The sequence below is a fragment of the Hydra vulgaris genome, chromosome 15 (genome assembly GCF_038396675.1).
Source record: "Hydra vulgaris chromosome 15, alternate assembly HydraT2T_AEP".
NCBI lineage: Eukaryota > Metazoa > Cnidaria > Hydrozoa > Anthoathecata > Hydridae > Hydra > Hydra vulgaris.
In genome coordinates, this window is record NC_088934.1 from 44899083 (window position 1) to 44912779 (window position 13697).

General features: G+C 24.7%; 1 protein-coding gene across 1 annotated transcript in view; it reads left to right on the forward strand.

Moving 5' to 3' along the window:
- Positions 1-13697, forward strand: part of LOC100208050 (pre-mRNA-splicing factor ATP-dependent RNA helicase PRP16) — a 50228-nt gene that overhangs the window by 26718 nt on the left and 9813 nt on the right. Inside the window, exons 10-15 of the mRNA XM_065818651.1 lie at positions 1867-2607; positions 2710-2874; positions 7095-7243; positions 9469-9523; positions 10082-10216; positions 11740-11865. Coding sequence (XP_065674723.1) covers positions 1867-2607; positions 2710-2874; positions 7095-7243; positions 9469-9523; positions 10082-10216; positions 11740-11865 — 1371 coding nt within the window. The remainder of the gene's footprint in view (positions 1-1866; positions 2608-2709; positions 2875-7094; positions 7244-9468; positions 9524-10081; positions 10217-11739; positions 11866-13697) is intronic.

Genomic DNA, 13697 nt, shown 5'->3' on the forward strand with positions numbered 1-13697 from the left:
TATAAATCAATTTTTACATATTTTACATTTATTTACATTACTATTTTTATTACATTATAACATATTTTTTACATATTTTTTTAAATTTTTTTTTTAAACTTTATAAAATGTTAGTTTAGCTTTATGTTATTGCAAAAAAAATATTGAAGTTGATAAATTAGCAATAGTCAAACACAAGTTAAACAAGTTTCCATTATGTAAAACCATAACTTAAGTTAAGCAAGTTGTCTGATTTTGTCTTGATGGGAAAAATTTTGTTATGGTGTATCATATTTTTGTTGTAGTGTGTCACATTTTTTTATGTTGTGGTTTGTCACATTTTTGTTAAATTATAGTAGAATTATTGTATTAGTTTTAAAATGATTAAATAGTTTAGAATTAAATGGAAATTACCAAATATGTTAAGTTGATATATATTATACTGTTGTATATTTATATTTATTTCAGTTTTACATTATAAATGTCAGTTTGAGCAAAAAAGTAAGTTTTTAGTTTGATTTTAAATCTGGTGAGGTTTGAAAAAAAAAGCTGGTCTTGGGTTTGAAGTCAAAATTTAAGCATCTAAACTATTTGTTTAACACAAACTTCTTTTTAAGCCAAATTATTTACAAAAGTAAATATAAAGCTTCCAGAAAGAATATTTAAATCATTTTTCAGACTTCCACTTCATTAAAACACTTTTACTTTATCATCCAACCTTAAATCTTTAATTTGATGCCAGTTTAATTTAATTAAAAAATACTTTGAAGAACTTTTAGACTTATAAAATAAATATTTATGAATGATACTTAAAATGTTTTTATTTAGAAAATACTTTTATTGGGTATCTAATAAAAATACTTTTATTGGATATCCAATAAAAGTATTTTTATTGGATATCCAATAAAGTTATTGTGTTTTAGTTGGTATTAAACTTAATAGTTTAGAGGTCATCATTATTTTGTAACTCTTATTAAAATACATTAAATTACATTACAAAAAGATTACAAAATGATCAAATTTCAAGAAAATTACAAAAATGTTAAATTGCAAGAAAATTAAAAAAAGTTTTCAAGAAAATTAAAAACTTCTTGTAATTACATTACAAGAATTTTTTCCAAAATCACAATTTTTTATAATACAAGTTTATCTATACAATTCATCTAATTTTCTGATAATACAGCCACACAATTTGATCAATATTATTAATTGTAGTTATCATTACCCGGCACCTAAAATGAATCACCTAGAAAAATTGTTTAATTGTTCATTACAAAAAACTTTTATCAGCAGAGGGAATCAAAAGTTTGTACAGTCTTTTAAGCAATTTTTCAGCTAATTTTTTTAAATTTTGAACATATTATTTATATACATGCTCTTTGAGCAGATAAGACTCTTTAGCTGAGGTGAAGATGATAACTTACTTAGGAAACTTAAAACTCTGATATCCCAGTATTTTAGAAACTATATATATATATATATATATATATATATATATATATATATATATATATATATATATATATATATATATATATATATATATATATATATATATATATATATATATATATATATATATATATATATATATAAATAAAGATATGCTCACTGAAAATGCTTTTATACATTGTCTAATTTCAATTTATTTTGTCAAAGTGTTTTCATAATTTTATTTATATGGATTAATTTTACCTGTGCATGGTTTCTGTGCAGATAATAAACTAATGATTTAAAAACTCAGAAATTATATAATTTATTTAATTATGAATTTCGAAACAAATTTGCGTTTGTTTGATTATACAGGTGTGAGCAGTTTCTACCACTTTTCACTCCACTCTCCTTAATACTTATTCTATAAAATTCTTTTAAATGATTTGGTTGTAGGTTGTAGCACGTAGAAACGACATGAAACTTATTGTAACATCTGCAACTATGGACTCTTCCAAATTTTCAAACTTTTTTGGAAATGTGCCAGTTTACACAATCCCTGGTCGCACCTTCCCTGTTGATGTTATGTTTAGTAAAAATGTTTGTGATGATTATGTTGATGCAGCTGTTAAACAAGCGCTTCAAATACATTTAATGCCTTCAAATGGGGACATTTTAATTTTTATGCCAGGACAAGAAGATATTGAAGTTACCTGTGATCTGATTTCTGAACGTTTGGGTGAAATTAAAGAGGTTCCTCCTCTGGCTGTTCTGCCAATTTATTCACAGTTACCCTCTGATCTTCAAGCAAAAATATTCGAAAAAGCACCAGACGGTGTTAGAAAATGCGTTGTTGCTACAAATATTGCTGAAACATCTTTAACTGTTGATGGTATTTGTTTTGTTGTAGATGCTGGTTATTGTAAGTTAAAAGTATTCAATCCACGAATAGGTATGGATGCTCTTCAAGTTTATCCTATCAGTCAAGCAAATGCAAATCAGCGCTCAGGGCGAGCAGGTAGAACTGGTCCTGGTCATGCTTATAGGTTATATACCGAGCATCAGTATAAAAATGAAATGCTTCAATCAACAGTTCCAGAAATTCAAAGGACTAACTTAGCAAATGTTGTGTTACTCTTAAAATCGCTAAATGTAGAAGATTTACTTGAGTTTCATTTTATGGATCCTCCCCCACAAGTTAGAAATCGTTTGAAATGTTATATAAAATAATAAAAATATAATAAATATGATAAAATTTAAATGGTTTTGAAAAATTTTAACTCTTAAAAAACACTTTAGGAGAATATTCTTCAATCAATGTATCAATTGTGGGTTCTTGGTGCAATAGATAACACTGGTTCATTGACAAAAAGTGGAAGACAAATGGTAGAATTTCCTCTTGATCCAGCACTCTCAAAAATGTTAATTGTTTCATCAGAAATGGATTGTGCAGATGAAATACTGGTATGAAATACTTTTTAATAATTTTTTTTTTTAATCATTTTTTTGCTAGAATTTTTACAGGTGTTTGTTTCTTTATTTTATAAAAAAGTAATAAGATTTTAGAGCTACCAGGAATGGTAAAAGGTACCTATAATAGGCAGTCAATTGCTGATGATTGAATTACCTGGTAAGATTACTTTTTTGACATCCCAAAACAAGTTCTTGCTGTTCAAGGTTAATAGGCTGATAAAAATTACAAGTAGTTACAATTGTAAAGATTTCAATTAATTCAAAAACACAACAATGTTTGTTATTAAACACCATGATGTTAATTACTAAACTCAACGATATTGATTACTAAACACCACAATGTTTAATATTAAACGCTAGTTGTATATTTATTTTACGCCAATTTTTCAGGTTATAAGACATGTACCAGAAAAAATCTGCGCGGAAATTTTAAAGAATATTTATTTAACTATTGTATTTCAATATTGAATGTTATATATAGTTTGAAAGTACATATATTAATATTCTAAAATTTCACTTAAGAAAGTTTGTGAAATTTAGTACGTGAGATTGCACGCACTTTGTGTTTTACACTCGACATCAGCTTTTGCACAGTCTTCGGCTGGACTTTCTTGGTAGCTCTAATCCATTTATTTTTGAAGTCTTCATTGTTTTTGGCTTCTTTTACATTGAACCTTAGTTTTCTTATGACAAGAGCCCAATATCTTTCAATAGGACGTAGTTCGGGACAATTTGGTGGGTTGCAGTGTTTTTCAACAAAATCTACTTTATGTTCTCTAAGCCAGTTTAAATCTGTCCCAGAGTAATGACATGATGCTAAATTGGGCCAAAATAACGGGTTACCCGTGTGTTCTTAAAAACAGCAAAAGACGTTTCTCGATATATTTTTTTATATATATTTTGGTGTAAATTGTTCCCGTAGTCACGAAACAAGAGCTTCTTTCACCACATTCACAAATTGCTTGCCAAACTAAGAATTTTATAGCGAATTTTTGCAAATATTTTATTGAACCAGTGTCCTTAAATCATTTCAAAACACTCTACACTGTTCTCAAAGCAATCTGCAACTCTTTAGAAATTATTTTGTTTGATACACCAGGGTTTTCAACGAGAAAATGCAATTTCAAATGGCATTTCAATTAAAACTAATTATTTTGATAACAGAGTTGTTTTGATTTTGAACAATACTAATAAAATGATATTTTTAAACAATTAGCTATTTAAAATGATGCACGGTTTCCATAAACACGACATCAGAACACGCACAAATTTTTTCTGGTACATGTCTTAGAAGCAAAAACCATCCTCTTCATTTTTTTCTTAACCTTTCTCTGGCAGTTTTGGAATTATTTATAATTTGGTATGTAATTGTTTTTAAACCAATTTTTCGCTCCAAGTTTACAAGTAATAAAAAGTTTAACCTTTCCTTTCCACAATTTAATTACTTCATAAATTTAAAAAATTGAAGTAACAAGTTAACCAGTGCAAATTACATAACTTGTTACAGTCTAAAGTACAAAATGTTGATTTAAAAAAGGAAAAGTTTAATCTTATTTTTGTAAATAGATTTTTAAAAGTAAAAAAAGTAACATAAAATAACATGAAATTAGAAAAGTTTAATAAAAGAAATAAAAATAAAGCTAATAAATAAAAAAGTTATTGCATAATCTATTAAATTTTATTACAAAATTATCTATTAATATAAAATTGATAAAAATATTTAACATTTAAAAATGTCTTTACAATGCAAAGTGGATTGCCACAAACTATGTATTTTCTATTTTTTCAAAAATATAGAAAAGAACTTACAACATTTATAATTTAAAGAGTACACTTGTGAAAAATGGCTGCAATTTTATTATTGTAAGAGTACGCTTGTGAAAAAAATGGCTGCAGATTTGTTATTTAATTTGGTTCAAAAAATTTGTTGCTGATTAAAAATATAAAAATAAAAGCAGTTTTTCAAAAAAAACTAATAAGTTTTGTTGCCTAAGCAACAAGTATTTAATTTTAATTCGAAACTTATCAACCAATCTACTTGAAATTCTTTTGTTGCATAATTTCAAAACTAAAACGTAGAGAAAAGCATCTGGTCAAAAGGTAATTGAAATGAAACAAGTGGTACATGTTTGTGATCAAGCTCACGAGCCTCATTCACTTGACAACCCTAGGTAACAGATCCTAAGTTTTTGGTAACGACTACCAGAAAATTTTTTCAAATTAATTTAGTTTGTAAATAGCTTCTCCTTACTTTGGATAGTCAAAAGTACAAACTTTTTTTGCCATTAATCTAAAAACCCTAGACATAATCAATATTTGGCTTAATACCTATGTTTCTAGCACTACTTTGCACAATCAACAGGGTTCAGATTATATATTAAAAAATATTCTCTCTAGTAAAGTCAGAAAAAATTTGAATAAACAAAGGGGTTGTTAGCGATTTTTCAATAAGCTTTTACAGTGTTGGCCAAAAGCAAGAGACTGGCAAAAGCAAAACTAAATGTAGCTACTTCAAAGTTTAAAATTTTAGGAAATAAGAGAAAAAAATGAAAGAAAAAAAAGAGATTTTATTTTATTTTTTATTTTTTGACATACTTTGAAGAATTTCTGAAATATCCTGCTTACTTTAAGGTATATAAACTAATAAAAAACTGTATTCTATACTAAAATTGTATGCTGTATTGTATGTTATTAATTGTATGTTAGTGAATGGAATCAAAGTCTTGTGCCCATTGTGAATGAGTTTAAAAATTAAAACTTCAAAATAATTTATCTTTATTTTCTTATTTAAAACAAAATAAATTTAAACGAATTCTGAAAAAAAAATTATTTTAATTTTTTATTATTATTAAGTTTTTTTAGTTTTCTTATTTTTCTTTTTCTTCTTACTATATTTATAGAAACTTTATTGTTTTTGTCATTATTATTTATTATTTTTGCTATTATTTATAATCTATTATTATATATCTATTATTTAGTTATTATAAATACTTTTAGTTTTGCTTTCGCTCTATTAATGAATAAAGTTATTATTGTTATTATTATTTTTTAGATTAATATTATTAATATAATTAATTTGTGCCACTTCTTCAATCAGGTTTCTGCATGAGTGACTCCTTCCTTGTGATCAATTATTTATATTTACTTATTAATAATTATATTATGATTTTATTATTTATAATATTATATCTTTTGAAAATGTTGTATGTAAACCACCAAACATGTCAGATTGAAAAATATGTTCACATTTATTGCTATTACATTGCTCAAGAAATACTATAGGTATTCTTATTGTTATTGTAATTATATGATTGTAAGTTTAGAGGAAAATAAATATCTTGTTGTTGTTGTTGTTGTTGTTTTTGTTGTTGTTGTAACAAAAAAAGAAGTTAAAAACAAAACATTTGGCTGTCATTTTGCATACTGCAAGGATTATTGTTGTAATTGCTTAGGGTGAACCTTTAAGATGACCAAGTTTTCAACAGTTGTTTTAAATAATAAAATTTAAATAATATTATAAATGCTTAAAAAGAAAAAATAGTTATTAAAAGGTGTTGTCTTGAGTACACTGAGCTCAGTTGTAAAAGTGCTTGATTTGAGCTGTTAAATGTTAAATTAATTCATTTACAAAGTAGATATGCAAGTTTAGCAATTTCGGTTATACTGTACATTTATTTTGAATGTACAGTGTAATTGAAATTGCTAAATCTGTATATATATTTGTTAATAAATTTTTTAAAAAGTAAATGATTTAATTGAGCATTTAACAGCCAGAATCAAGCATTTTCACAACTGAGCTCAGTGTACCCAAAACAGCATCAGCATTTTAACTTTTTTTATATTTTTTATTTTATTATTTATACATTAACAGTTTAAAAATATTCAGAAAGAAAAAAAAAAGACAAGTATAAAAATTAACAAATATTAACAACCAGGTATATAATGATAAATATAGCTTATATATATATATATATATATATATATATATATATATATATATATATATATATATATATATATATATATATATATATATACATACATACGTACATACATACATACATACATACATACATACATACATATATAACTGTATGTATGTATTATATGTTATATATTATATACTAATAAATAAAAGGTAATAACATAAGAAATAAGAAATATTTAAGAAATATTTATTCTTTAATGTTAAACTTATTTTTATATATTAGACAATAGTATCAATGCTATCGGTGCCATCTATATTTTCTCGACCAAGAGGTCGTGAAGAGGAAAGTGATACAGCTAGAGAGAAATTTCAAGTCCCAGAAAGTGATCATTTATCATATCTGCACGTGTATCAACAATGGAAGGCAAATGGGTGAGTATTCTAAATAAATATTTTAAGTTATGAATAGAAAATTCTAATTTATTTAATTTACACTAAAGTATATTATTAGTTTTTCATTCATAATTTAATTTTATTCAAGCTGTGTTTTAAGATGTCTGATACATCATTGAACCTTGCAGAAATCCTTTTCTAATTTTTTGAAACTCTGGCACTTTCCCATCGAATGTGACAAGCTTGGTTCTGTCAAAAAAACAATCAATTATGAGTTATAATGCTTAACCATTTATTTCAAATGGTGACTTAAAAAACAGACCTGTAAGGTGGTGTTGAAGACCTTAGTCAATAAATACAGCTCTGACAATATGTTCATTATCAATGCTTTTTCACATGCTATCAGTAAAAATTTTAACAGCTGATTCTGTAGAACCTTTAAATCTAAAACCATTGGTGATTGCATAATAACAGGGTGGCCAGCAACCTTGAAAACATGTAGAAGTCAGGGAAGTTTTAAACTATGTTAAAAAGTCAGAGAAAATTCAGGGAATTTATTAAATTTTGCAAAAGTCAGGGAATTTTGATGGACCCAGTAATAAAATATATATATATATAATTTTTTGCTTAATAGAGACTAAAAAGTAAATTTATTTTTTTCATTTCATATTTAATTTATTTTTTTATTTAAAAGTGTTAATTAATTTAAAGTAAACAGTTTTTAAGAGAAATTCTAATATTTGGGTAAAATTATGTGAGTTTTATCTGTTGCCTTTTAATTTTTACATTTGTTAAATTTACATCGGTAAGTCAGGGAAATTTCATTTTAGAGAAAAGTTAGGAAAATGAAATCTACATATTTTGCCTTCTTCTAGATATCACTAATTTGTTAATGCATTATTTTCTCAAAAACTTTAGATATTGTAGAAAGGACAGAGCTACTGTTCTAACCCTTAAATTATTGAAAGGTTTAAGTTTTTCCGTCTTAAAAGTTATCTTATTAACAAGCCTGTTATAATAATAAATATTATCCTCTAAAAATATTTAATTGTTTAGTGCTTCATACCTTGCTGTTCTGTATCATTTATCTATCTATAAGGTTGCTTATAGTGAAGGACTGGAAATAGTAACAATTACGAATGACTTTTAAAAGAGCTTCAACTTAATCATTGAAATGTATTTTATAGACCAATCAAAATCGATGTATTTCATTGACCAATCAAAATGTTTAAATACAATTTAGTTCATGTGATAAAATAAATAGGATATTAAAGCATGGAATAAATGTTGAAATAGGGTATTAAGTATAAATAAAAAGTTAATAACAATTGTGCCATGGTAACAGCATATTGTGACTGCTTTTAAATATTTGCTTTAAAAATTTGATGCGACTTGTTAAAAAGGTAAACTGTAGCCTTTGATTTGAACTCTTTAAGACACAGGACAAACTTTAAAAACTGCAATAGAATGTTAAAATAAAGTGGACAAAGAGTTCCATTCAAATAAACTCCCTCATCTTTAGTGGCCTTCTCAGCCTTGGAGAGGTGAATTACAAAAAAACAAAAAAAACTTCTTTTTTTTTTAAATATTTTTCACTAGCTTTTTAATTCACTTCAATTTAATGTTTAGTATTTGTATTTTATTTTATGAATTTTGTTAAAACTTGTGTTCAGTATTATTTTATTAAGTATTTTAATTTAATGGCTAAAATAAATATAAAAAGCTAAAATGGGGATAAGGGATTGATGGTTACTGTATTTTTTAAATTTCTGATATGTTTCTGATATAAGTTACATAACTATACTAAATATTATTTAAGTCAAAATGTAGATGATAACTTGTCTGTCCTAGTATAAATTGAAAATTTTAAAGGTTATTAATAATTTTTTTTATCATATAACTATATATTTTATTCTAGATATAAAGTTCTAATTTTTGTTTTCAAAGTTTTTTTTTAGTTTTACTGAAAACTTAGAGCTATATGACCATAATAAAATAATCGTGTAGATGATAACTTGTCTGTCCTAGGTGTTTTGGATTTATAATTCTGTAGTCGATATCTTTTCTATTCTAGGTGTTTTGGATTTATAATATTAAATTTGATATCTTTTCTGTCCTATGTGTTTTGGATTTATAATACCATAGTTGATATCTTGTCTGTCCTAGGTGTTTTTGATTTATAGTGTTGAAGGAGATTTACTTATTTAAAAAATGATTAAAAACGAATACTCTATTTAAATTCATGTTCTGTTTTATTCTTATAGGTATTCTGGTACATGGTGTAAAGAACATTTCATACATCCTAAAGCTATGAAAAAGGTATACATACTTGTTTTTTTTTTTTTTTCATACAAGCCAGTAGAGTCCTAATTGAGACAATTACAATAATTTATTATATATTTATGTATAATAATACATAAATATATAATAAATACATATAGAGTTTCATTGGTTGCTTTAAAAAGGTTAGTGTACTTGTCTCAATTAGGACTCTACTGGCTTTTTATTTCGAATGTTGACTTGCTTTTTGATATTTATAAAACCATAATACACATATATAAACTTTTATTGTTTTTATTTTTAATGTATTGGCTTTGTCTTCTTATTTTTTAAATATAATAATATATAGAATAAACTGAGGTAAAAGTAAACAATTTAGCTTCAAATTTAATTATTTTTATAATTATTTAATGAATTTTTTACACTGTTTAATATGCTCTCTCTCTCTCTCTCGCTGTATGTATATATATATATATATATATATATATATATATATATATATATATATATATATATATATATATATATATATATATATATATATATATATAAACACACACACACACAAAGGTAAAGATTTGTGATAACAATTTCTAGGTTCGTGAAGTACGCTCACAGTTAAAAGACATTATGAAAACTTTAAAAATGACAATTAGTTCATGCGCTTTCAACCACGATTTAGTGCGTAAGACTATTTGTTCAGCATATTTCCATCAATCTGCTAGACTAAAGGTTTGTTTTTAAAAAATCTTTTAATTATTGTAAGCAAAGCATCATGGGAATAATGCAAATACATGTAACTAGCATTGGATAATACTGCATATTTACAGTAATGCACAAGAGATACTTTTACAGGAGATAGTTAAAACTTTATATTTTTTCATTTCAACAGATTTTTGGCTCATTTTGGCATAGAGAGTTTTATTCATGTTCTTTGTATTGTCAACAATAGATAATAGGTGTTAAGGTTATTAATTTATATGTTCAAAATTATTTGGCTACATTAGTCAGATATGTTGTATCCAATGTTATGTGGATTTTCACTATCCCTTATGATATATGTTTTGTAAAAAACAATTTGTTTTTTGTGCATTTCAAACTTATATATTATGATTTTAAAAAAACCATCAAAACATTTACATTATAAAACATAAAATAAAAAAATTAAATTAAAAAATAAAACAATAATAATACTAAATATAAATAAATAATAAAATAATTTAACAATTTTTATAATGAATCAATTTGACAATAAATTATTAATATTGTGTTAAATTATAAATAAATTATATAAGTTATGAATATTAAAATCTAAAAAATGAATGAAAACAAATAAAATAAAACTTTTATATTTTAAAGATGACCTTACATAGAAATTTCAAAATTTTTATTTGTCTAGTTTTTTTCCAATAACATCAGTTATTTGGAACTTGCACCATTCATTTTGTTTTCCTGATTCATATAATTTGTAATCTTTTAAGTTGTCTGTTAATCATTATCTTGCTCCATAAACTTCATCTTTTCTCTTCCAGTAACTTCCAACTCTAATAATGGTTGCTTGCAGCCTTTATTAGAGTTGGAAGTTAAAACAACTTCTATATTTATTTATATTTATAGACAAGTTGTTATGGTTGTTAAGTTGATTCTTTGTTGTATCCTGTGAAATAATTATAATTTTAAACATGTTAAACAAAATCCAATCAGACATCTTAAATCCATAATGCCAACTTCTAATATTTCAAGTGTTTTCTAAAATTTGTATTTTCACTTTTTTTTTTGTTATTATTTACTAAAAGCCTGATGTACCATGTGTGTAGATGTACTATATGATGTACCATGTGTGTACCATATATTGTACCTGTTTTACTGTACAAATTTTATGTTTAACACATGTACTGTGTGTGTACCATGTGTACATGTACTATGTGTGTACCATATATTGTTATTGCACATTTTCATTAAATTTTTAGATCTGTTTGCACAGGTTGAAAAGTATACATTAACAATAAAAGAAATAAAGAAAAGTCTTATTTTAAGAATGTTAATTTAAGCATTTAGCACACTTTTATACTAACACGCTACCTTGAGATTCACATTATACCAGAAATAGTATTTTTTATCTTTTAAAGGCATACTATCTTGAAATAGATATTTTACAAATTTCAGGAATAATATTTTTGTTTTTGAATTTTTTTTAATTGAGCTGATAAACTAACACTACAACAGAGTTATTATTTCTTAAAAATATCATTTAGGGTATAGGAGAATATGCAAATTTACGTAATGGAATGCCCTGTAATTTGCATCCAAGCAGTGCGTTGTATGGCATGGGTTACTCACCTGATTATGTTGTGTACCATGAACTTATTATGACGTCTAGGGTAATTACATATTATTGTTTTTGATTTAAAATAAATTAAGTTTTGTGTTGTAAACAAGACTTCAAGACTTCACTAAGGTCCATGATTAAGTATTTTGAATTGTTTGGTGTCTACAATTAGGTTCTCTATTTTTTAAAGTTTATGATTGACTACAATTACGAAAATTAACTATAATTAAAAATAACTATAATTTATAAGAAACAGTTTTGGTCTTTTTTCCTAATTATTAGACCTTTAACTAATTTTGCTTTTTTTTTTTTTTTTTTTTTTCCAAACCTGGTTTTCAGTAGATTAGCTTTTATTGAAAGGTTTACTGCACTTTTTACACTTAAACTTTTGAATTTTTATACATTTTTTATTCAACAATTAATCAAAGACATTAAAAAATTTCTAAAGTTATTTTTTTATATTTTGCAGTGTTGTTAATTTTTATCATTTAGTTTCAATTGCCTCTGGAAATATAATTGATTGATACAGTTATGTATCAATATCAGTTATGTATCCTATGAGTTTTAATTTTATACAAATATTAAGGTTCCAGCAAAGTTAAATGAAGTTAAATGATTTCATTTGAAAATCATGACTTAAAATAAATAGAATTTATAAGCAAATAGCTGTAAGCACCCTGTACAATTGCTTACTGGTAGTTGCTTATAAATTCTATACGGATTATTAGTAAATAAATCGTTAATATCAATTAAACTTGATATATAATCTGAGAAATTAAATAAAATACAAATTTATCTGCATATAATCTTTTTAGTTCTGCTTGCTTTTATTTATGTCTTGGCTTTTCGTTAACAACACAAAAAGACCACATAACTTAAGTTATGTAACTTAAGTAATTAGATTCTTTTTAAAATCAGTTACAACAGCATGGAAAGTCAAGTACAGCCTGCCAATACCTGGAAGAAAAATTAAAAAAACAAAACAAAGTTATCATCTTAAATTTAAAAAAAAAAGTTTTTTACATAATTTTAATTGACTTTGGGAAAATTAAGTATTAAAAAAAAAAAATGAAAATAGTCGGCTAATTTAACAGCAAAGCACTACACACACTGCACTCATATTTAATTTGTTTAATGCCCTAACTCTTCAGAACAGTAACTTAAAGTAGATTAAATTTTTATCATTATAATCAAACAATTTGATCATTTATTCTGTAATTATTAGTTATTAATATTTTTAAAAAAATTTAAATTTTTTTTTAAAAATCGTAAATTAAAACTGGGATTCATAAATAATGAATTAATAAGCGACTTGTAAAATATTTCTTTTACATAGTCATAATCAGTTATGATACCAAGAAATACATAAGAGCTTAGTAATAACAAAGTGTTCTAATAATGCTCCCTTTTAATAATAAATCTTCATTAAAGAGAAGGCAGTGTTTCCAAGGCACTGTGTTAAAAAAAGCTTAAGATATACAAAAAATCATTATGAGCTTAACTCACGTTATTATTGTTAATGACAACGACAAAAACAATATTGTAGCACAAAGTAGCACGACTAAGCATTAAAATTGGCTTTGTAATGTTACCACTAAACAAAATTTTCTTTACCTTAATTATTTAGAATTTCAGTTTTTTCATAACTGTTGACTAATGATTAACACAGTAAATTCCACATCATATAAATTTCCTTAATTAAAACCATGTTTCAACAGTTTCCAAATTAATAAAACAATGACAACTAAAAAAAGAGAATACAATTATGTATAAAAAAAGTATAAAATCATTCAATTTTAGGATAATTATAATCACTTACAAAAATTTAATAAAATTTGATTTGTAAAAATAATATAGTGACTAATATTAAAAATTAAAATATAT